Source organism: Notolepis coatsorum, assembly GCF_963971535.1.
Source record: "Notolepis coatsorum genome assembly, chromosome: 12".
Lineage (NCBI taxonomy): Eukaryota > Metazoa > Chordata > Actinopteri > Aulopiformes > Paralepididae > Notolepis > Notolepis coatsorum.
This window is the reverse complement of record NC_140176.1, coordinates 18,669,673-18,695,791: the sequence shown is the minus strand read 5'-3', so window position 1 is coordinate 18,695,791 and position 26,119 is coordinate 18,669,673. Positions and strand designations below refer to the sequence as shown.

General features: G+C 45.5%; 1 protein-coding gene across 1 annotated transcript in view; it reads right to left on the bottom strand.

The window, feature by feature from the left end:
- Window positions 1–21,427, bottom strand: part of LOC311238107 (receptor activity-modifying protein 3) — a 78,490-nt gene extending 57,063 nt beyond the window's left edge. Inside the window, exon 1 of the mRNA XM_084326096.1 lies at window positions 21,132–21,427. Coding sequence (XP_084182222.1) covers window positions 21,132–21,183 — 52 coding nt within the window. The 5' untranslated portion in view covers window positions 21,184–21,427. The remainder of the gene's footprint in view (window positions 1–21,131) is intronic.
- Window positions 21,428–26,119: the final 4,692 nt, after the last annotated feature.

Genomic DNA, 26,119 nt, shown 5'->3' with positions numbered 1-26,119 from the left:
CAAAAAAAACAAGCCCGACCCCACCGGAGCTCTTGCGCGTTCTTTCCGAGCCCGGCGCGGGCCCCGCCCCGTTGCTGCTTTTATGGGTCTGAGGGCTGATTTCTTAGAAAGTCGGCTGTTTTTTTCAGTGCAGTGGGAATCTGGGAAAACAGCAGAATAAGCCGTTTATATTTATATTTCTCCTCCGTCGAGAGACTGGAGACTGTTTGACCTGATTTCAAACACAAATGTAAGTGAAGGATTTCATGCACTTCATTCATACGATGCTGTTGCCGGCGCCTCGCTGAGATGCTCACTGTGCACCGGTCTACCTCCTGATGTAGAATGAAATTCTCTTCTTCTCTGTCCCCGACACCACGCGATAGGATAATATTAATCCCTCATTAATTAGATTCAGGAGCAGCCAGCCGGCTCTCTCTCTCTCTCTCTCTCTCTCTCTCTCTCTCTCTCTCTCTCTCTCTCTCTCTCTCTCTCTCTCTCTCTCTCTCTCTCTCTCTCTCTCTCTCTCTCTCTCTCTCTCTCTCTCTCTGTTTTCTGTTAGAGGTAGAAACACAACATTTGAGAACTGTCAAAGCATGTGGCTACACAAGATAAAGATAGGTATCATGTCTTAACACAATGGCCGCGAAGAACGAGTTAACTCGTTATAGCCCGCCAATCGTTGGCCGCCAACAACGAGTATACTCGTTATTATGATTGTTATTTCTTTTATTCGCTATTTCCATTCATAATTCATCCTGCAATGCTGTAAGACTGTGTTGCACCCTGTCTGAGACCGCAACGGTGCGATACCGTGGCCTAACGCCTTGCGGCCGCTATTGCACTCCATTTGAAACGATGTGGTTTGTTTTCCTGGCTGAGCTGCAGCGTGCAGGCGGGGTCTAAACACTCCAGCAAGACAAGCGCTCATAACGATGCATCGACGAGGCTCCCCTCCCCCCCCCCCGTTAATTTTCTTTGGTGGATAACGTGGGACACACGACCGCGACTAGTATTTGGAATGGCGATCAGATAATTGGATTATTCTTTTTGCAGTACATCATAGACAAGGTAAGGACTATATATTATCAATCTTGCGTTGATCCGATATTTTTTTTCCCGCGATTGCAGCGTGTGTGTGTGTGTGTCGTGTCCCGTTGGCTGCGATCAAAGCACGGAGGGCCAGCTCCGCCCCCCCCCCCCCTTTCGTGCATGCATGATGAAACATATACCGATAATCTAGCGTTGATTTCAGATTGATTCAATAATCAGGCGAGAAATGGCAACGTGTTTAGTGAATTGCACTAAAGCGCTGTTTGACGGAGTTCCCTGGGATTACACAGGATCACTCTACAACTATACTCATATTCACCACGGTATAAACGGAAATGTATGGATGAAAAAATTATCTGTTTTTTGCATGTTGACCGGAAGAAACTCACTGACAATCGACCGTGTTATTAGATCCATAGCTATAATATTTAATATAGTTTTAGCACTACAAATACCGGCATCTACCCCCATTGCATTACAGCGCTGGCACAAACGGCCATACGCCCACAGCGACCTCCGGCGGTCAACGTGTTAATTGGTAGATATAATTTATTTGTTTATGAACTTTTGTTTATAAACAAAGTTTATAAGTTTACTGTATCTCAAAAACTATAGTTATATCAAATGCTTGGTACCATTGGATTCAGAAACAAGGTGGATTTTAATAATACATGCTTTGATCCAATGTAAATCTGATATATAGCATATATATATATTATTGCATTTAAAAAATTGTATTCAATTCAATGATAAATAGGTGAAATCAAATGTGTCTTTTTGTCTTGTATAGATTCAAGATTCAAGAGGTTTATTCATCACATACATACACATATAGTGAAATGAAGGTGGCCATTTTTTGTGCAAAAAATACAAATAATAATAGAATAAAATACAATAGAAATAAAATAGGCATGATAAAAGTACTAAGATAAAATACAAAAGTAATGAGTCATATGTAGACTATTATACAATATGCTATCCTAACTATACTATACAAAAACATCCAGTTATGTTTTTTTTCTTCTTTAAATTGATATTTTTTCTTTCCTTTAAAGTTACCTTTTCTTGTGTGTTTAAAGTGACCTGTGGTGTGTTTGTGTGTGAGAGAGAGCAGAATGTGGTGTGTGTGTGTGTGTGTGTGTGTGTGTGTGTGTGTGTGTGTGTGTGTGTGTGTGTGTGTGTGTGTGTGTGTGTGTGTGTGTGTGTGTGTGTGAGTGTGTGTGTGTGTGTGTGTGTGTGTGTGTGTGTGTGTGTGTGTGTGTGTGTGTGTGTGTGTGTGTGTGTGTGTGTGTGTGTGTGTGTGTGTGTGTGTGTGTGTGTGTGTGTGCGTGCGTGCGTGCGTGCGTGCGTGCGTGCGTGCGTGCGTGCGTGCGTGCGTGCGTGCGTGTGTGTGTGTGTGTGCTAACATACCAAATACACCGGACGTTGTTTTTGTTGACACCAGCCACGGAGAGGTGCTGGTCATAGAAGTAGGCTGTACCTTTGATCTGTACATGGACCAGGCCTTTCGGGACAAGTATATCAAATACCAACCACTGCTCAGTGTGATGGCTGACCTTGGGTATAGGTGTAGATATAGTGTACTTGTGTTCGGAAGTCTTGGCCATGTACACAAATGCACCATGACCGGTCTGAGAATTGCTGCAATGTCTAAAATAAAAGCCAAACAAATAGCCAAATATTGCTCTGTCTCAGCTATTATTGGCAGCTTAGCCACGTGGAGAAGGAGGTGCTATGTGTACCCTTAAGTGTTCAGTGCTGCTTGGCCTCGATACATTTGATTCCCTGTTTATGTAATATAATTTGTGGAACCAAATAAAGTATTAAAATGTGTGTGTGTGTGTGTGTGTGTGTGTGTGTGTGTGTGTGTGTGTGTGTGTGTGTGTGTGTGTGTGTGTGTGTGTGTGTGTGTGTGTGTGTGTGTGTGTGTGTGTGTGTGTGTGTGCGTGCGTGCGTGCGTGCGTGCGTGCGTGCGTGCGTGCGTGCGTGCGTGCGTGCGTGCGTGCGTGCGTGCGTGCGTGCGTGCGTGTGTGTGTGTGTTCATGTGTGTTTGCGTGTGGAGAGATCAGTGTTCAATGTTCTGATGGCCTGAGGGAAGAAACTGAGCCTGAGTCTCTCTGTATAGTATATAGACACTTCTCACAGCAAATGTTGTGTTACTACATCTAACAGAAAATAAATCTATGGGGCTTTTCCTTACCATACTAAATATAGCCGTTCGTCATTAATGGGTTAAGATGAGGAGGACAATTGAGACAAACCAGTAGGCAATCTGGAGAAAGAGCTAGACTTTTTCCCATAGGAATGGCTTGTGACTCAGTGGGAGTCCTCAAGTCAAAGTCTACTGTATAAGGTACATGTTATCTGTCCGGACCAGTGACCCACAGGTATATGTAGCTTTCTGTGGTGTTGGTCCACCACATTGACCATCTTCCTCACTCTGTCAAAACAATACATTTACATTACCAATCCCACTTTTCAGTCCCGATGCTGATACCTGTCAAAGTACCGATCCGATCTGATCCATTACTTTTAATGAACAATATAGACTTGGATTTTGGGGTCATCAGACAAAGGTTTATTGAGATATAATATTTTTTTCTCCCTTGGAGAGAGTTAACGTGTCAAAAATGCAGCAAATCAAGTTACTTTGCTTTGATTTCTGGCATGTTAGACGGTATCGGATTTCAGTATCTCTCCGATATTCTATTTTTGTCAGGTATCAGTATCTGTGCATCCCTAATTGGTACACTGCACCTCGCTACTTTAAAAAAAACAATATTACAGCACAAATCAGTTGAGCAAGAGACAGGCACTATATCTGACAGCTGCACTGTTGGTGTATCCTGTCACACTGTCAACATTTGTCTCAGAGCAGGGCATCGCACACTGCCAAAGTAGCTATCAAGATGATGAGAGAAGGAGAGAGAGACAGCGATTGTGACATGACGGGAAGAAGCAGTGACGAGAGGTGAGTGAGAGAGACAGACAGACAGACAGACAGACAGACAGACAGACAGACAGACAGACAGACAGACAGACAGACAGACAGACAGACAGACAGACAGACAGACAGACAGACAGACAGACAGACAGACAGACAGACAGACGGACGGCCGACCGACCGACAGACAGACAAGAGTACAGACAGACAGACAGACAGACAGAAGGACATTGCCACACAGCTGAAAGCAACAGAGAAACACAGATGGAAGTTGAGAAAGACTTTCTCTCTCTTTCCCTTTTTATGCAAGAGCCCCTGTGAGAGATGTGAAAAGAGAAGTCTCGCTCAGTGGCTGTAGCTCTTGACCTTGGCTATACCCACAGAAACCAGGAGTGTGCTGATGAATCGCAAAAGGACTATCTCCATTAGGGCCATCAGAATTAATTTCAAGATACCAATTTAATTTGTATTTGAAATATAAAACATGAATTTGAATACCAAACTCCCATTCAAGTGTATAAATAAAACTGTGTTTTATTTAATTCAGGATTTTGGAAAGATTTTGCCTGAAATTCACGCCAATAAATGGTACAGTACAAAGTATAGCGCAACACCTACAGTAATGATTTCCTATTGGTACCACAAATATAACAGACAATGCACATGTATGTTAACCTTAGTATTTAGGCCTGCCTGCCTGGTAATATCTTCGTTAATATTTTAATTTCATTTGAATTTGCCAAATTTCAACCTATTCATAATAAAATAATATTCTTAGACAGCCCTATTCTCCATGTTAATAAACTGAGGCTCGCTCTCTCTCTCTCTCTCTCTCTCTCTCTCTCTCTCTCTCTCTCTCTCTCTCTCTCTCTCTCTCTCTCTCTCTCTCTCTCTCTCTCTCTCTCTCTCTCTCTCTCTCTCTCGCTCTCTTTCCAGTGCATTGGAAAGCATCTTATCAACAATTGACTGAAACAGGACACTAGTTATCCTGCCTAACAAACTGCTTTAAAGGGATAGTTCTGATTTTTGAATTTGCCAAATTTCAGCCTATTCATATTCAAATAATATTCTTAGGGACAACAGACATGTTAATAAAACGTTCTCTCTCTCTCTCTCCCTATCTCTCTCTCTATCTCAGCACAATCCATGCTGTTCCTCATACTATCTCTGGATAGTTAGCCACAAAGTAATGCAAAGTCAATGCATTCCACAGTGCCCACAAAAATGATTTCAGTGAGCCTCAGTCAGCTTGTACAGACAGGCTTGATCACATGCATTGGTTTGTGGCTAACTAGCCAGAGCTAATATGAGGAACAGCATGTGTTGTGAAGGGCCAGATTAAACCGAATATATATATTTATTTATATATATATATTTAATTGTATTTGTATATTCTCTAATATTCCCTGATATCCCTTGTATATTCCTTGTACAATATGCATTGAATATCCATTCTAGCCTACTGAACATCCCATAATAGTCTCCATTCTACTATTGGTCGAGACCTTGGTGCCAGGCTGCCATACCCCTCAGACCCAGTTCAAACATACCGCTCCACATGTACGAACAAGTCCTAGTTCCGCGTAGGAATCTGGCTACCGCACCACTAATGGGACTATTTGTTCATAGTGCGTATATATACTGCGCTACTAAAGTAGGACTTTCTTTTCAGTCCAGTTTCTTACCCTCCAATAGAGTCACAGACGTAAAGCCTCCCCGCGACGCCACGTGTGGGAGTAAGGCCAAGTTCGCCTACCATCGGTATTGAGACATCGTGTATATTAATATTTGAATAGTCATATTTGGCACTATATCGTCGAGTTGGACGTAGTCTATTAAGCTAATAATAGTCTGTTAATATATAGTGCTTCGTGCGGTGAGAATACTACCGTAGTCAGTACCCCATCGTTTCGGGCAGAGAACTGGCTGCTTACCCAGGGTGGTTGACCCCACGTGAAGCTGCACCCGAGGAGCCCCAGAGCCGACGAGCGAGTGGACCTGTATACCGGATTATTCTACCGACGACAGCCCGCCTTCCCAGGCACGGATTATGCTTTGTATACATTGATTATTCCATGGATAAAGACCCCCGACACTGCCGTGTGTTGGAACACCCCCCCTGGAGAGGACGCAAGGTGAGGAGACGCTCTGCAAGACGAGGTCGCTTCACGTCTCTCCTCCGTGGACCGGATGACGCCGGCCCACAAAGAGTCCACCTGCTTTCATCTGTGGTCCAAGGATCGCCGGCGCATTGAACGGCACTACAGTGGGTTCACCTGGGATACCCTTGGCCGGATGAGGCAGCCGGATTCTACCCCCCCCCCCTTCCTACTCCTGTCGGCTTACAAGCGACCGGATTAACCCCCTCTAGTGTATCCAGTATATAATCATTAAAGTATCATTGCTGTTATTCCTTAAACTATTCCAGGTCGTATATGTACCACCTGCGCCTTCAGAGATTGGACATTCTCTATTGATATACCGACGAATACTCTTGCCATAAAAGTGCATACTATTCCCATTCATAAATGTGATTGATTTGATTAAGTGCTTGCTCTACACACCATCGCTGTGTAGAAATAAAGACCTATTTCTAATTCGTACATTTGTGTTGGATCCGTTTCATCTACGTGACAGTGTTCATCATAATATATTTATGCCGTGTACTGGGTGGCCGAATATTAAGTACAAAGGTAGTGGTAGTAAGTATCATATCTAGTAATACAGTCAGGGAATTGTACCCCTCAGTTACAATTGGTCCTTCGAGCCGGAGGGTAATTAGTGTAATATTAATATAGTGTTATTAATATTGAAATGGCCTATGATGAACACTCCACGAAACGATCCTCCTAACCAACGCCCGCAGCGCGAACGACGGCTCCCTCAGTACTTAGAGGCCTACGCTGTCAGTCAACAACCTAGTCTTCTACTAACAGTAAACGCGGTAAAACTAGAAAGTAAAAGTATGTCTAACCCCAACGCCCAGACTACCCCGACCATAGAGGCCCCTACGGGCTCTAATGTAACTGACCAAGTTCACGGTGGGGACCAGTGGGAACCAGACATGACTTCACACCCCGCCAGTACTGAAGAAGTAGTCCCCGATGAGTCCCGGGAGGAATACAACGCTACCGAGAGAGAACTCGGCACGGAAGAAGACGGGGAGAGCACCGTGGAGATAGAGCTCCAAGGCTCCGCAAGGAGTACCCCGAGGGAAGGCTCCCCTATACAACCGCCTTCTCCCAGCGAGGCAGAGAGGACCCTACAGCAGGCCTTCCTCATCAGCCTGAACGCCGCTGCTGAACGCGACCGACTGCAGATCCAGCAGCGAAGCGAACACGAGCAGATACGTCTAGAAATAAGACGCATTCAGATGGAAGAGAATGTGGCCCGAGAACGAGCCGGTGCTCAACGGGACGCAGCGCGCGACAGACAGCAGTCGCAACTAATAGAACAGCTGATCAGACGGACAACACCCTCTCCCTCCGCCAGAGGCTCCAGGAACTCGTCTAGACACACCTCCAGGGCGGCATCCCCTAGCCGAGTAAACAACCCTGAACTTGACCAACAGACGAGGTCTATACCCCCCACAGACCACCTCCCCCCACCGGTCCAAGCGAGACCTAGCAACCGGGAAGGAGCAGCATATCCTGTGGAGAGGCTAAACCAGATACTACAAGCACTGGATGACCTAACTGAAGACGAAGAGGAAGAGGAGGAGAACCACGCCCGAAGACAGCACAGTACTCTACCGGACCAGGAGGTCCGGTACAGCCCAGGCTATACTCCCGCGGAGCTGCGCTACAGACCCCCGACTCTATACACGGGTGAGCACGACGCACGACCCGCACCGAGGAACAGCACCTGGACAAGCGGGCCATGGTACACTGCCGGTACCAGCCCATACCAAGGATCGGGAGGAGACTCGCCTAGGAGGCCTCTCCCCCAACGCTCGCCGATGTATCCACAGTCAGCGTCATACATTGGCACGCCTATGGTACCCGACTTCACCCAAGAGAACCGGGCCCAGTATACAGAACTCCGCATGTGTCTGGAGACCATGTTGGTGGATGTATTGGATGAACGCCACAAATACGCCATCCTACTGAAGCACTTAAAGGTGCCCCGCGCACATAATATAGCGCTCGCCTACGCGACTTCCACCACCCCATACACAGCAGCGCTGGTAGCATTGGACCAGAGGTATGGGCGCATATGGGATTACGTGATCCAGGAGATCCGACACATCGACCGCTTACCCCCAGCAATAGACAATCGAGCACTGGACGACCTGTCCATCAGAGTGCAGTCCCTGGTAGGGATGTTGGGAGCGCAAAGAGAGAAGGGGAGGCATGAACTTTACGCCAACTCAAATGTGGAAAGGATTCTGGAGAAGCTGCCGCCCGCTCGTCAGGAGCGCTTTAGGCGGCAGAGGGACCACAGAGACCCGAATGGCCCCGAACCGAACCTCCTCGATCTAGCAGACTTCCTGGCGAGAGAAGTCAGCAGCCTACGGCTAGATACATTCGGACGGAGCACCCCTGGCTCCAGAGAAGGAACCAGACGACTAAATGATGGAAGAAGATCGGTGACTGTGATGCACCAATCGGAGTCAGTACCGAGCAGCAGGAGCCACAGTACCCCCTCCAGAACGGAGAAGTGGAAGATAGTGTGCCCCTACTGTGAGAAAGAACACTGGCTAGCGCAATGTGACTCCTTCCCCAAGCTGAACGCGGAGGAAGCAAGTCAATGGATAAAATCCAACAAGCGCTGTTTTCGCTGTGCGCGCTCACACATGGCAGCCGAATGCCGCTTAAAGAAAAGGTGCACCAAGTGCGATGGAGCCCATCTGGACATACTTCACGACAGTAACAGACGGCGCCCTTCACCCGCACCATCCAGCCGCAAAGCGAGCGTCATGTACATCGATCCCGCCAGCAGCAGTGGAGCCCGAGTACTCCTAAAAGTAGTGCGTGTGACACTAAGCTACCAGAATAAAGTCCTGGACACTTACGCCGTCCTCGATGACGGGTCAGAGAAGACCCTGCTGCTCGCCTCCGCTGCGGCCCAGCTAGGGCTGCGGGGAAGCGAAACCCAAATGACAATTCGGACAATAAGACGAGATTTGAAGACGATAAAGGGCGAGAATGTCTCATTCTCTATCGCAGCAAGCGGCCAGCCTGAGCGACGGTACCAGATTACAGACGCTTTCACCAGCCAAGAAATAGGACTGTCGCGGTACACATACCCCGTCGCCAAGCTGATGGAGAAATATGTACATCTGCGCAAGTTACCGATCCCGCTCATAGACAATGCTATGCTGACCCTGTTGATAGGCTCCGACCATGCAGACCTCATTGTCCCGATAGACCGGGTTCATACCGGACCCCGAGGCTGTCCTGCAGCAGTCGAGACCCGTTTGGGATGGACTCTCCAAGGCCCGCTCGCCAAATCTCTCAACCGAAGTACAGCCACTAGATGTCTCCACTCCCGAGTCACAGAGGGAGAAACCGCACTCCTGCAACACGTAGAGCGGCTATGGACCTTGGAACAAATGCCCTTTAAGAACGGAAAGAAAGACATTCGCTCTAAAGATGACATTTACGCCATTCACCTCCTCGAGACAGGGACCAAGAGAGTCCCGGTCAACGGCGTGTTGAGATACGCCACGCCACTCCTGCGGCGAGAAGGAATGCCTACTTTCCACGCCAAGACAGACGCCACAGAACGGTACCTGCTGAACACGGAGCGGCGCTTAGCCAAGAACCCCGCCCAAGAGAGTGTATACCGCGCTGAGATTGAGAAGCTCATCACAGCGGGACACGTCACAAAGATGGACATTAAAGAGGCTGACCAGACCACTGAATCGTGGTACGTGCCTCACCACAAGGTCCATCACAACGGTAAAGACCGCATAGTATTTAACTGCAGCTACCAGATCGGATCCCAAAATCTGAATAAAGAGTTACTGCCCGGTCCCACACTCGGCCCCTCCCTACTCGGCGTTCTACTCCGCTTCCGCCAGGAAAAGGTGGCCATCAGCGGGGACATTAAAGGAATGTTCCTGCAGGTGAGATTAGTAGAGGCGGACAAGCCCCTGTTACGGTTCCTATGGAGAGAGAAGCCAGGAGATGAGCACCCAGCCATCTACCAATGGGAAGTCCTCCCCTTCGGAACGACGTGCAGCCCCTGCTGTGCTACATTTGCACTACAGAAACATGTAGCAGAGGACCCAGCAGCGGACGAAGAGGTCCGACACAGCGTAAAGAACAGCTTCTACGTAGACAACTGTCTACAAAGCCTTTCAACCCAAGAAGAAGCCGAGGCTCTCCTGATTAAACTCCGCGCCTCATTGATCAAAGGCGGCTTTGATCTCAGGCAGTGGGCCAGCAGCGATCCGCAAATACTGCGCAGCCTCTCCTCCGAGGACAAGGCAGCCAGCAGCGAGACCTGGATGGCTACAATCCCGGGAGAAGCCCAGGAGATGACCCTGGGATTGGTGTGGCGATTCAAAACAGATTCGCTTCACTACAGACACAAGCCCCTGACTACGGAGCAGGGAAGGCCGGCGGCGGCGCCGACCACCAGACGGAGTGTGTACACAACACTCGCCCGACAATATGACCCGCTAGGATGTATTCTACCGTACACCACCAGGGCAAAAATGATTGTACGAGCATTGTGGGACAAGGACCAGGGCTGGGACGACCCCATTCCCGCACACCTTGCATCCACCTGGAGAGAGTGGGAGATGGAGCTCCACTCACTCCCAGGCGTTAATATGCGCCGAAGCTACTTCCCACCCACGGTGAGGCCAGAGACATGTAAAATGGACTTACACGTCTTCAGTGACGCCTCAGAGGTCGCATACGGATCAGTAGCCTACTTGCGGGCCCAAGACCAGGGGGGAGAGATCTACACAGCATTTGTCCTCGCCCGCTCGAGAATAGCCCCACGCAAGCAACAATCTATCCCACGTCTAGAGCTCTGCGCAGCCCTAGCCGGAGCGCACCTAGCCACGCTCATCCAACGTGAGCTCACCATACCGGTGTCTAGAACAATCCTGTGGTCAGATTCCACGACGGTACTCGCCTGGATCAAATCGGACTCATGCAAGTACAAAGTCTTCGTGGGAGTCAGAGTCACCGAGATTCAAGACTTAACCGAAGAGTTAACCGGAGAAACAGAGTGGCGCTACGTTGATACAAAACAGAACCCAGCTGACGTCATCACCCGGGGGATGCCCCTGGATGACCTCACCCGTCGCAATGTCTACAGTGACGGCCCCGCATTCCTAAGACTCCCGGAAGGACAGTGGCCCATGCCTATCCCGAGGGAAGCAAGTCCAGAGGAGGTGGAAAATAAGAAGTCTGTGTTCTGTGGATTGAGCACCGTAGCCTCCACCGACCCTAACATAGACGATTGCACGTCCATAGAGAGTGCACAACAAAGAACATTCCTGCGGTACCACCCGGAGTGGAAGCCCCTCGGATATGTCTCCAGTGATGTGGCGGATATCGACCCAGTTACCCCCAACACACTCCTGATGGGGCGGCTAGATCCTGCATTACCCCAGACAATGTACCGGCCTGAAGAAGCGAACGGCCGACGAATGTGGAGGTACAGCCAAGTATTAGCCGACAAGTTTTGGAACAGTTTCCTACTGCACTACCTACCGTCTCTACAGACCCGCCAGAAGTGGGTAAAGGAGAGAGACAATTTGACAGAAGGAACAGTCGTCATGATTATTGATCAATCACTGCCCAGAGCTATGTGGCCGGCCGGCCGCGTAAGCAAAGTGATCACCGGTGCCAACGGCAAGGTCCGAGCAGCTGAAGTGCTCGTCCAGGGTCGCACTTACACCCGTCCCGTGGCGAGGCTCATAGAACTGCCTCGACTCCCAGACACAATCGATGATGACCATGACCCTACAACCCTATGACTTTGTGAAGTTGACTGACCCCTACAGCAAACCCTTATGTGTAAATAGACAACGCGATTAATCTGTCTCTGTTTAACTGATTAAGTCTGGGACCAATCAGGGGGTGGCTGTTGTGAAGGGCCAGATTAAACCGAATATATATATTTATTTATATATATATATTTAATTGTATTTGTATATTCTCTAATATTCCCTGATATCCCTTGTATATTCCTTGTACAATATGCATTGAATATCCATTCTAGCCTACTGAACATCCCATAATAGTCTCCATTCTACTATTGGTCGAGACCTTGGTGCCAGGCTGCCATACCCCTCAGACCCAGTTCAAACGTACCGCTCCACATGTACGAACAAGTCCTAGTTCCGCGTAGGAATCTGGCTACCGCACCACTAATGGGACTATTTGTTCATAGTGCGTATATATACTGCGCTACTAAAGTAGGACTTTCTTTTCAGTCCAGTTTCTTACCCTCCAATAGAGTCACAGACGTAAAGCCTCCCCGCGACGCCACGTGTGGGAGTAAGGCCAAGTTCGCCTACCATCGGTATTGAGACATCGTGTATATTAATATTTGAATAGTCATATTTGGCACTATATCGTCAAGTTGGACGTAGTCTATTAAGCTAATAATAGTCTGTTAATATATAGTGCTTCGTGCGGTGAGAATACTACCGTAGTCAGTACCCCATCGTTTCGGGCAGAGAAACCAGGGTGGTTGACCCCACGTGAAGCTGCACCCGAGGAGCCCCAGAGCCGACGAGCGAGTGGACCTGTATACCGGATTATTCTACCGACGACAGCCCGCCTTCCCAGGCACGGATTATGCTTTGTATACATTGATTATTCCATGGATAAAGACCCCCGACACTGCCGTGTGTTGGAACACCCCCCCTGGAGAGGACGCAAGGTGAGGAGACGCTCTGCAAGACGAGGTCGCTTCACGTCTCTCCTCCGTGGACCGGATGACGCCGGCCCACAAAGAGTCCACCTGCTTTCATCTGTGGTCCAAGGATCGCCGGCGCATTGAACGGCACTACAGTGGGTTCACCTGGGATACCCTTGGCCGGATGAGGCAGCCGGATTCTACCCCCCCCCCCTTCCTACTCCTGTCGGCTTACAAGCGACCGGATTAACCCCCTCTAGTGTATCCAGTATATAATCATTAAAGTATCATTGCTGTTATTCCTTAAACTATTCCAGGTCGTATATGTACCACCTGCGCCTTCAGAGATTGGACATTCTCTATTGATATACCGACGAATACTCTTGCCATAAAAGTGCATACTATTCCCATTCATAAATGTGATTGATTTGATTAAGTGCTTGCTCTACACACCATCGCTGTGTAGAAATAAAGACCTATTTCTAATTCGTACATTTGTGTTGGATCCGTTTCATCTACGTGACAGTGTTCATCATAATATATTTATGCCGTGTACTGGGTGGCCGAATATTAAGTACAAAGGTAGTGGTAGTAAGTATCATATCTAGTAATACAGTCAGGGAATTGTACCCCTCAGTTACAATTGGTCCTTCGAGCCGAAGGGTAATTAGTGTAATATTAATATAGTGTTATTAATATTGAAATGGCCTATGATGAACACTCCACGAAACGATCCTCCTAACCAACGCCCGCAGCGCGAACGACGGCTCCCTCAGTACTTAGAGGCCTACGCTGTCAGTCAACAACCTAGTCTTCTACTAACAGTAAACGCGGTAAAACTAGAAAGTAAAAGTATGTCTAACCCCAACATCATCATTAGTAAAAAGAAATAGGGTTACAAAATTCTCACCTATCCCTTTGATGTGACAGGCATGAGTATATATTCTCTTCTGTGTTCTAAATCTTCAATGCATTCATTATATTTTGCAGCTTCAGTTAAATAAATCAATGGTCCATGATTATTATATTATTTTTCATTTCATTATATTCCATTCATCCTCGATTGTAAGATAATTTCTGACAAGATAATATAAATTCAGAGTAATGTATTTTACAATAATTCATAATTCAACAAGTTCAGTTCAACTAAGATCTCTTCAGTACCTGTCCTTCTATTCTATTCTATGCTATTCTATTCTATTTACTTAACCTCATGAATGTTGACATCATACTGTCAGATATTTTCTGAATATGTTCAACCTAAATCAGCTCAATTAATTCACCGCCGGTCCTATTTGGTTACTAAAGTTAATACAACAAGATGTATAGGAATGAGCATAGTAAATACAATATAGACCATTATGGAATTCTGGACAAAATCATGTCTAACAACAAATATCTTCTTATCAAATTCTTATTAAATGGGGGTCCCTGAACTATTATGTGTTAATATGGGGGTCCTTGACATGGAAACGTTATTGTAGGGACGTCCTGATACCACTTTCTTTCAGACCAAGTAAGTACTTACATTTGAGTACTACTTGCTGATACAGAGTACTGATATGAGTATAATACCATTACAGTTCTAACAATGACTTTAAAAAAAAATTATTTGATCAGATGTTCCTCACTTTCTGACTGTAACAAATTAAATATACAATACAATGCTGTTGCTGGCATTTTAAGTTAAAATAATATAAATAATATAAAATAATATAAATACAATAAAACATTGTACATGAGCACAGTTTCGGACCAGTTACCGAGACATCCCTAGAAATTTGATAATGTATCAACGAATAATAATCATTACAAAATAAATATTGTTGAGTTCCTCATGTCTTAGTAAAGATAATATACTTGGGACATCAGTTTTTCTTGATAAAAAAAAGAAAGCAAAAGCAAAAAGAAAGGTAAAGATTTCTTCATCCATAGCATCTCGCCACTAACGCAGGAGATGCTGGGTTCGAGCCCAGCTCTCGGCGTTGCTTCCGGCTTGGCTGGTCGTTCATACAATTGGCAGTATTAGGGGGTGGGAAAGCCGGTGGGTGGGGATCGGACGTTGTGGACAGCGACTCCTACAGGTCGGTTGGTGCGCCTGTACAGCAGAATCAGGAAGCAATGGGGGCAGCGTGAGCCTCCCACGTAGGGGTGGACGGTATGGTCTAAAATTTATATCACGGTATAATTTGAAGCATAGACGGTAACGGTATATATCACGGTATCATCGTTTTTGATAAAAAAAAAATTATTTTATATAATTTTTTTTTTTTTATAAAATATATATATTATATAATTAGACTTGTACTGGTATTATCTGCGAGACATCGCCACCACGCAACAAGCTCCACTGTCTGTGTGTACTCTAGTAGCCTCCAGCTACGGCCAGAATTCTCCGGAGCTGCACCTGGACCTATACTCGAGTAGCCTCGAGCAGAGCTACGGCCAGGATTCTCCGGCGCTGCACCTGGACCCTATTGTATTGGTATTATAACGTTAGCAAGCCCTCAGCTCGAATACGCATCGAATCAGTGTTATAAGACATTGATATCATGAGCTATCTGTAGCTACTGCATATATAACGTTAATACAACGCCTCAGTGAATTATTTAGTTCAATGGGACATTTCGTTTTGAACGGTGAACTAACTTGTGTTAACGTGAGCTAACAGGTAGCATACACGTCTCTAGTACTAGACTTTGTGGAGCGTTTGTTGATGTCAGGAGCTATCGGTAGCTGGCCGACTAGATACCGTTCGGTTAGACAATGCCCCATCATGTATTAAACTAAAAGTGAATAATTGACTGGGTCATTTTGTAACGGTAGCTAAGCTAACGTTAGCTCAGGGAGACGCCGACAGCTCCCGTGTCCCGTCCCACTAGACTACTAGACCCGTGTTTACATGCGTGCGGTAGGGGCTGGCACGCCCACTGCGCGAAGCCTCCTAAATAAATTTTTCCAGTTCGCACATATCTATTATCTATGACTAATTCTATCTATTTTTAGGGGCAAATGCCAGTGAAATAGTCGCGCTGTGGTTACATGACGTCATTGCTATTTTAGAGCTGCACTACCGGTTACACGGTATACTCAAAATCCATACCGTAGAGCAAATTCATACCGTTTATACCGTATACCGTTTATACCGTCCACCCCTACTCCCACGCGTTACTCCTCGCCGCTGAGAGAATGCGCTGTGCAGGTGAAAAGATGCGACAGCTGCCTCCTCGTGTACCGGAGGGGACATGTGATGCAAGGCTTGGTCCACATTGCAGCCGACCAGTGGGAGGCATGGCCTAACAGCGTTCGAGACAGGGGAGGGTAGAATTGGATAACACGAAAATTGGGATGGGAGAAAAATTTAAAATGGGGATAAAAAGTAGATAAAAAAATATATATATTTCTTCATCCTCATCACCACCACCATCATCATAACCGCCATCACCATCATTACCATCATTATCATCATCATCATCATCATCATCATCATCATCATCACCATCATCCTCATCACCACCACCATCATCATAACCGCCATCATCATCATTACCATCATTATCATCACAATCATCATCATCATCATCACCACCTTCACCATCATCACCACCACAATCATCATCATCATCATCATCATCATCATCATCATCATCATCACCACCACAATCATCATCATCATCATCATCATCATCATCATCATCACCATCATAACCACCATCATTATCACCATCATCATCATCAATCGCACCACACTATGAGAGCCAGCTGCAGTAATTGTGAAAACAACTGGCTGTGCCCGGGGTGTAGCAGCAGGATTGCTTCCTTCTGTAGTTCTCCACATCCTGTGCTCTCTCAGTGTCAAATGAGGACAGTCCTGGGGCCTGAGGGGTAAAGTGGCCAGTATGTAAATAGAGGCCGCTGGTTCAATCCCCCCCTGGACTAGTGTATCAGGTCAGAGAAAGTAATGAGCGTTCCTCTCTCTTTCTTAGTAGTACCATCCGTCTGGCCTAACACACTTACTGTACTTCTCCAGTGATCAGTGCCTAGGCTGCGGTTAGTGTGTGTGTGTGTGTGTGTGTGTGTGTGTGTGTGTGTGTGTGTGTGTGTGTGTGTGTGTGTGTGTGTGTGTGTGTGTGTGTGTGTGTGTGTGTGTGTGTGTGTGTGTGTGTGTGTGTGTGTGTGTGTGTGTGTGTGTGTGTGTGTGTGCGTGCGTGCGTGCATGTGTGTGTGACGGGATAGATAGATAGATAGATAGATAGATAGATAGATAGATAGATAGATAGATAGATAGATAGATAGATAGATAGATAGATAGATAGATAGATAGATAGATAGATAGATAGATAGATAGATAGATAGATAGATAGATAGATAGATAGATAGATAGATAGATAGATAGATAGATAGATAGATAGATAGATAGATAGATAGATAGATGTAAACTGCATTTAGACAACAAGGAAACCCTCCATGATCAGAGAGTTCTCAGGGCTGCTGGGCTTTTGCTTTTCCTCACATGCACTCTGCCTTGACTCATACGGTTCCTGTAGCTCCCACTGGGATCTCCCTGGTTAAATCTGTTCGTCTAGACAAGGGCCTGTGTGGGACAACTCTGACTCCTTGCTTTACAGTGCATTGTAAGAAAACATTTCCAAATCATGAAAGCAGCTGTAGGCCTAGTTACAATATACAATACACAGTCCCCCACCCCTCCCCCCTGACATACAACATAGAAAATAGGCCCTGTTTTATCACACATAAATCACTTCCCCCTGTGTCTCGTTCTGTTTACTTCAGCATTTGAAGATCCCACACGTGCAATGTGCATCTGGCCAGAACATAGTTTGCTTCGTTTTGTACTTGGGATACTGTGATGTAGTGCTGCTTCTACACAGCAGCTGTCAAGAGGAGTCTGGGACCGCTGACCAGAAACAGCCATTACAAAGAAATAATATGTCATGGTAGTTTTGTGGTCATTTCAGTATAAATCCAATTCAAACCATGATACCGATGGCATAATTTTTTGGTTATGGCAATGACCAAATAAAATTACAATGGAAATACCATGATACTTTATTTTCTTTTGGAAGTAGGTCTACCATGGTACCTTTTTGGAAGTAGGTCTACCAAGGTAACTTGTTGGAAGTAACATTAGGTTTACCATGGTACTTTTTTGGAAGCAGGCCTACCCTAGTACCTCTATGGAAGTAGGTCTACCATGGTAACTTTTTGGAAGTAAGCCTACCATGGATGGTACCTCTTTGGAAGTAGGCCTACCGTGGTAAATATTTTGGAAATAGGCCTACCATGGTACCTTTTTTGGAAGTAGGTCTACCATGGTACCTTTTTGGAAGTAGGTCTACCATGGTACCTTTTTGGAAGTAGACCTGATACTTTATTTTTTGGAAAGGGAGACCATAACTGCCTGTTCACAAACAAGCCATTCTAGAACACAAACAAAGTATTTGGTGTTTTGGGAATTCCATCAAACTCGTCTCTGGGCACAGCTGCTCCTTGTTCACATTCGAGTATCAGACTTATGAAATGGGTCATGTTGTCTCTCGAGAGGGTCAGGACAGGAATAGCTCAAATGTCTTTATTAGGATAACCCCCTCGAGACGTACCATCTAATTTTTGAGGGGGGTCCCTGACACCCGTCTCGAGATAATGGCTTAAATTCGGAGTACGGTTTTTTTTTTTTTTTTTTTTGTATTTTTTTCTGTTTTTCTCCCCGTCCCAATTTTAGTCGTTGTGCCAATTCCCCCCCTCCCCTACCTGGTTGTTGTTCGCATGTTCTCCTACGAGTCGGTACAAGGGCGTCCCGAGTCGATCGCACGCTTCCTCCGATACATGCGGCGACAGCCAGTGACGTCTTTTTCACTTGGCAGCGAGGACTCTCATTTGGTGAAGTGTAACGCGTGGGAGGGCACGCTATCTCCACCAAGTCCTGCCCCCGCTGAGCAAGCGCCGAGACCTGACCTGTAGGCGTCGCTGTCCACAACGCCAGATTCCCACCCGCCAGCTTCCCACCCCCTAACACTGCCAATTGTATTAGTATGAACGACCAGCCAAGCTGGTAGCAACGCCGAGAGCTGGGCTCGAACCCAGCATCTCCTGCGTTGGTGACGAGCGCAATATCCGCTACGCCACCTGACCGCCCCTGAGTGCGAAATTTTGTATGCCATGTGCTGAGGTGAGCACTGACTCTGAATGGTTTTAAAGGAATTCTGATATTACTAACTTTACGGGAGACAAGCATTCATCCAGTTGTGTAATAATAACTGAGTGTACTGTACACTGTGACCCCATCAGTCTGTGTCAGCAGTAATCAGGATGATTGCTGGGTAGGGTATACACTTTTTCCCCCTCTGTATAATGGCGGCCCCATGTGTGGTGGGACCCAACCATACATCTTTTCACACACTTTCGGACCGGAGGAACTTTTTCATAGTTCTAATAACTATAGGAGGAACAACACCCTTTTTTGTGTCTGCTCTGCAGGAACTGAGGAAGATCGTAGTTCTTAGAACATTGTTTTGAGGGACTTTTTTAGCTCCTACTTCAGTGTACAGTGATTAGACGCCAGCCCATGTTCATGGTCTCAGACCTAAGTGTGCTCAGCCGAGCTCTGCTCATGCCAATGCAATGCCCGGGTCACCCTGGCTGGTACTGTAGTGTAGTGTAAATACCTATGCATTAAAAAAAAAAAAATCCCAGCTAAGCTCTTAGTTAGATCAATATTGTGCCGTCAGAACAGTTTCATGTTTGTAGGTTAATTATATAAAGTTTGCTATAGAGAGGTGAAGTTCCTCCCGTTCCGCTAATGGTATAGTCGATGGCGAGAGACGAAAACATGTTTGATCCCGTTTGAGTTGTGACATGAATTACAAATAGATGTTTGTCAATTTAAACAATAATTTCAAGAAAGTTGACTCGACTCACAACATCATCAATCGCTTTCGATGCTATAACCTAACATTAGCAAGCAAAGCTAGCTTACAGTTACACTTTTAAATTGACAAACATCATATGTGTGTATAATTCATGGCACAATTCAAATGGCATAAAAAAATAAATCGTCTCTCCCGTTAATATTATTAGATAATTAGAAATAGGGTCCCATGTGGTTAGCGGAATGGGAGGGACTTCCCTAAATTGTTTATTTATTTATTTATGTTTGGTCATTTTATCACTCTCATCCTTGTTATCAATCAAGAACAACGCGATTGTATAAATTAAGCATGTTGTTGTGTTTATAGGTGAAGTAAGTATCATTGGGCAAACTGGAATGTAACCAAGCCTTGTGCGAATGCAAACATAAAAAAAACCACCCTGAATGTCGTTCTGGGGGGGGGGGGGGGGGTCGGGGGGGGTCGGGGGGGGGGGGCTCCCCAGGGGGTAGTTCCTCTACAGGGAGTCCCCAGATCTGTTTGATCTGAAAGCCCCTAATGGTAATAATTAGACTGATACAGACCTACTCATTTATGTTCGGGGGAAAGAGGCGGTTATAGGGCAGCCAGTATACTTTACTCTTGGCTGCATAGCCTTCGGCATCAGAGGTCATAGATCAACTCCCCATCTATCTCTGATCCGAATCCCTCTCATTTTACCATGTGATAAAAGGGGGCTGTGCAAATGTAGTCCACAACCCATGCCATTCATACAGAGAGGACAGTGATATTGTATATATTGGAGCCTTTTGGCCACTCTAAATCAATACCCTGCGTCATTGTAACATCATCACTATAGCCATACTGGATAGGACTCCTGTTCGATCACATAGACTGTTGATAACTAGTTGGAAACACAAATTCAGAAAACACTACATTGTGTGCCAGAGGATGTATAACTTTATTCGCTTGCTATAGGTTACTAAATTCAAAATCATTCATCATCTAGGTCAGCTGCCCAGAAGAAGGGCATCATGATATATTATGCTATAAACCTATAACCTGTCAACGGGCTATGATTAATTGTGTTATTATTACACAACTGCATGCTCTGTGTGTTAGCAGCTATCATCAGACTATGGGTGGTTGATACACCTCACATGCGCCCACGTTACACAGCATAGCAGTGTGTGTGTGTGTGTGTGTGTGTGTGTGTGTGTGTGTGTGTGTGTGTGTGTGTGTGTGTGTGTGTGTGTGTGTGTGTGTGTGTGTGTGTGTGTGTGTGTGTGTGCATGTGTGCATGTGTGCGTGTGTGTGTGTGTGTGTGTGTGCATGTGTGCGTGTGTGTGTGTGTGTGTGTGTGTGTGTGTGTGTGTGTGTGTGTGTGTGTGTGTGTATGTGTGTGTGTGTGTGTGTGTGAGAAAAAGCCAACTACTCACCCAAAATTCCAACCACAAAAAGTTTCAATACAGTCGATGCATTTGTATCCATCACGTTGGAAGAACGGAGATCCCCACACACACAGACGTGAGTCGGTACTTTCAGTGAAACCTCAGCTCCGTTTTATGGTTTGTGGCGGACCATAATTATCCCAAATAAATGAGAGCCAGTCATAGTTGCAAGTAGAGTTGATGGTCACGCAATTTGAATATGTATATGATTTACTATAGAATCCCGCAGAGAAATCGAATTGAAATGTGTCTGTATCCCCACGACTCAGTCTTAGAGCCCTCAAATCCTCTCCTCTTGAGATGCGTGCGTCCTTCACTCGCAGTCCCGTCCGCTACTCGCTGCGCGCACACAGTCCCACTGCTCTCTCTAGCATCCTTTCGCAAGGAGGGAGGAGGAGAGATGGAGGAGAGGAGGAGAGGACTGCGAGGATACATCGGGCTTCCCGAAATGTTGACAATGTAGACATTGAGCCTTACACTAGACAGAGCCATACTGTAATTATGTTGTTGTTGCCACCTGGTTCTGGGCGAGTGACCCTGAAAAGGTGTATGAGCAACAAAGGAATGTAAAATCTTCTTGATAATTGAAAGGGGGAAAAAAGAAAAAAAAACTGGGCTGGGCCGCTGGGCCCATGTCGACTTCAATCACTCGATGTCTTCGTTAACCGTCTCTTCGGCGAGGTCTATCCGAACCTTTGCCAAAGCAATACTGACCCCGTGTGGTGGTCCTTTGACATTGCAGTTGACGTGTTAAAATAACAGCCTATACTTCCAGTACACAGTAGCCTCCTGGAAGAAGGTAGATGCCAGATCCCACTGCTTGGAAGAAATGTATTTTTAGGTAGTGGGTGTCGATCCACCCTTAGTGGGTTTCATAACCCACTATATGGGAGTGGTTAATGAGGTTAGGGATAGGTTTATAAAGAACTTTTCAGGTTAAAATTATGACAACTTGCGGCTTTGCAGCTTGGCCAAAAAGTGACAACCCCCAATACAAATGCAGATGATCATGTTGTGTGATCTCTAGCATCAACCTCGGAGAATGCAGGTGTCCCGCCCTTAGCTTAATGATTAATACCTGCTGTATTATTTGATTAACCTACACTCATTTGTTGTTTGTGATTGACACAGATACTATATACCTTTTTCACAGTAGACATTTTGACATGTGACGTGTCATAGCAGGCAGCTGTAACTAATACCATTAATTGGACCCATTAATTGCCAGTGAGCCAGCATGTAGGCCTACAATATCAGGTCCCTATAACTGGTACTCACAAATGGAGCAGACTCTATATTAATTTAAGCTGCTGTTTTATCATAAATCGATCAATACTGACGTATTAATTAATGTTGTGTTTCTTTTTCAAATGTAGCCAAGAGTAAAGACCTTAACCCTATATCAAAACAGCAGTCAAAGTGTATATTTTCAGCACTACGTTTGTTTACCGATGTTTTTAAGATTTACAGAAAATAAGAATTTATCGGAAAAATGCTAAATCTATCTCTCTTTTATCGTAAAACCAGAAATGACAAAATCCAGATTTAACACTGCCATTGGAAAGAGGAGCTTTTTCCCTATCCAGAGATGTATGATTTGGCCATAATAAGGTCAAGGTCAAGTTCAAGGTCAAATATGAATTTATAATTAAAATGGATTATAATTTATTACTGTATCTACAAATCCTTCTGTTTAATCATCTTCCCTTAAATATTTTGTATACTTGATCTCAATAAGGTGCTGAATGAGCTCAGTGAGCGAGGTTGGATGCGGCACAATTATAACATGGTGTTATTCACCAGCAAGGATGCAAAAAAAATCATAATTTATATTCTCCTTTGTTTCATTACAATTTACTCAAGCCTAGTAACAGACACAATATTTCTGACACTGGGAATACATACCCCCAGGTCCCTAGATGTTCCTAGATACCAAGAACATGCTAATTGACCTTGTAGAAGTGGAGCAATCTTCCATTTACTTAGGCATGTACCTTTAGGTGAAATTTCTGAAAATAGGGCTACAGCTAACGGTTATTAGTTATAGCTGAGTTTACCCATCTATGACACTTTGAAATGACTGCTGTGAAAAGGGTCTGTTGAAGGAATTTATTGCCACTTTCTCTAAAACCTTTAAAGTCAAGTACGATTTCTACAAAAATGTATTTATTTCATTTCAATTTCATTTCAATTTCATTTCAATTTCATTTCAATTTCATTTCAATTTCATTTCAATTTCATTTTGGATTAAATTAGAAACAGTTACAATCCTATAAAGTAAATTATTCTGGAAAGTAAACCCCAAACGGCACTTCTGAAATCCTGTGAAAGTATATTGGAAGTCAAATAAAAATCCAATGATATCCTATTGGAAATATATACAGTATTATATAAATATGTATATTTTGGGGTGGATTTTCTTTCCCATTAACAGTTCATTGCTGTGATAGTAGAGATAGTAGGTAGTACCTACATTCAAAGGCCACGGTTTGACCTTGGAATAAGTTATACACAACCAGACTGGAAGGGCATGTCCCGCTGACAGCATAGGTACACACCTACTCACAGTAGTGGGTGGATATCCATCTCATTCAATCTCAATCGTGCTTTCATTCTGCACCTGTGCACAGATCTACTCTACTGTGCTAGAAACCAATGTTTCAATGACGTACAGTATTTCTGGATGTGTGAAAATACAAAGTACATGGATTTTAAATACAATACATTCATTCCCACTTGGACAGTTGTCTTTAATAAATGTGTTATTTTAATTAATTTATAATAAAAATACATTTGTATGTATTTTTGCCAGCAAGATTAAAGGGGCATGCCAAAAATTTTGGGAAATGCACTTACTTCTCCAGAGTCAGACAAGAGCCTATAGCTAGACTGCCCAGCTGTTGGCCAAAAACACCTGTCCCGGAGTGTTAAGCTATAGGCTAGTGGGCCGTATCCGCTTTCATTCAATTCAAACCTTTATTTATTCTCGAAAAGGACAATTGAGGTTACCCTCATTTTCAATGTCGTCGAGACTTAGTGACATTTCAACAAGTAAGTATAAAACAAGTACAGTGTTGCTCGAAGGCATGTGACCCCGGAACAGCCAGTCCCCCAAACACCCCACACATCAATCTCCACCACATCCCCATCCAAGACACACCCCTTGATAAAGCACGTCATGACCGAAGGAAAACACAAACAGCCCGCGTGCCGCTCACACCACCATGCACGGTGACAGGGATGCCACACCCGCGGGACGGACGCCCCATCTCCCCCGGTCCCGGCGACCTCGCCACCACGAGGAAACCAGCAAAGCCCACGCCCCCCCCCACTCCCAAACTCCACAGAGGAAGGACAGGTCACACGCCCCAGGACCTGCAGCCACGCCAAAGGAGCCACACAGCAAGGCAACGACTCCAAGCACTCAAGCAGACAGACACAAGAGCGGTCAAACGAGAAGACATGCAGCACCACGGACGATTTGAGACGACCCCCGGGACACCCCGAAACACAGCAGAAGCTACAGCGAGCCCCCCATGCAAGGAATCCCCAAAACGCCAGTGAACCGAGGGAGCCCGATGATGGCAACCAACCAAAATCCATCAAAGCACACACAAGAGACCAGCACCCAACTCCAGGAAAGGTCCGGGAAAGGTCCAGCTGAAGCCATAGGCTCCAACCAAACCACCCCCCCCCAGACCGCCCCCAGACCTCCCCCAGAGCCGAACACCAGCCTCCTGCATGCGCCCCGACGGACCCCGGCCAGTCCCCACCACAAACTCCCCCAACCCACTGACACCCAGGGACCACCGGCATGAAGAACCCACCACAACCCCCACAGCACCCCAAAGCATCCCAAAGGTCCCAGTGGCATCCCAGACCACTCACAATGCTACACCCCCCCCCCCCCCCCCCTCCAACCACCACCATGTCCATCTGGCCAAACAACAGGAATCATCACCCCCTCCCCTTGTATACAGAATCCACGGTACAGTAGATAATTGTGTCATCCGCATATAATGGGCATGACAGCCCTTCAAGGACAAAATGTAATCATTCATATGAATAGTAAATAGTAAAAAGGCCTATATCGATCCTTCTGGAACACCTTTTGTAATGGGTAATAATTCTGACTGGGTTTTGCCCACTTTCACACATTGGTTCCTGCCTGATAAATAGCTCCGGAACCAACTGCAAACAATCTCATCAAAACCAATACAGTACAGTCTATTCAACAGAAGAGAAATGATCAACCAATTTGTGCTAAGCTAGACCAGCTTGCAGACGGATAGCTTTCTACTGAATGCACAGAGAGGAAATTGGTATCTATCTTCTTGTCTGACTTTAACCCTTCCAGAGTGAGCACTCCATATCTATACACAATACAGCCAAAGTGTCCTCTACAGACCTCCAACTCAAAATTCATTTTATGATTTACTAGAAGAGAGCTCAGTGGATGTTTGTAAATCTGAGGTGATCTTGATTGGAGATTTTAATACCAACACTCCACTCCTAAAAAAGATGCACCAATCTTTAAATCATTCAGAAATGACTGCAACCTACATGACTTAAATCAGCGGATCACTCAAGTCACAAGAGTCTGCTCTTCCACACAAACCATCATTGATCTAATTCTGACATCAGACCAGACCAAGATCTCTAGAAGTGGGGTGATAGAGTGCAGTCTAAGTGACCATCACATCATTTTCTGTACTCGTAAAATTCACAGACCTGTAATAAATAGTCACAACACAATCAGATTCAGATCTCTGAAAAACTACACCAGCGAAGCCTTAAAAACAGCTCTGGACAAAGTAGATTGGTCCAATGTACTAAATTGCACATCGACAGAAAAAGCTTGGTCATGCGTTAAAACCACCTTCCTTTCAGTTATAGACACGCTTGCACCCTCAAAGGTGACCAGGGTCAAAGCTAGAACAGAGCCCTGGGTCACTGCCGAGATTCTAAAAGCCATC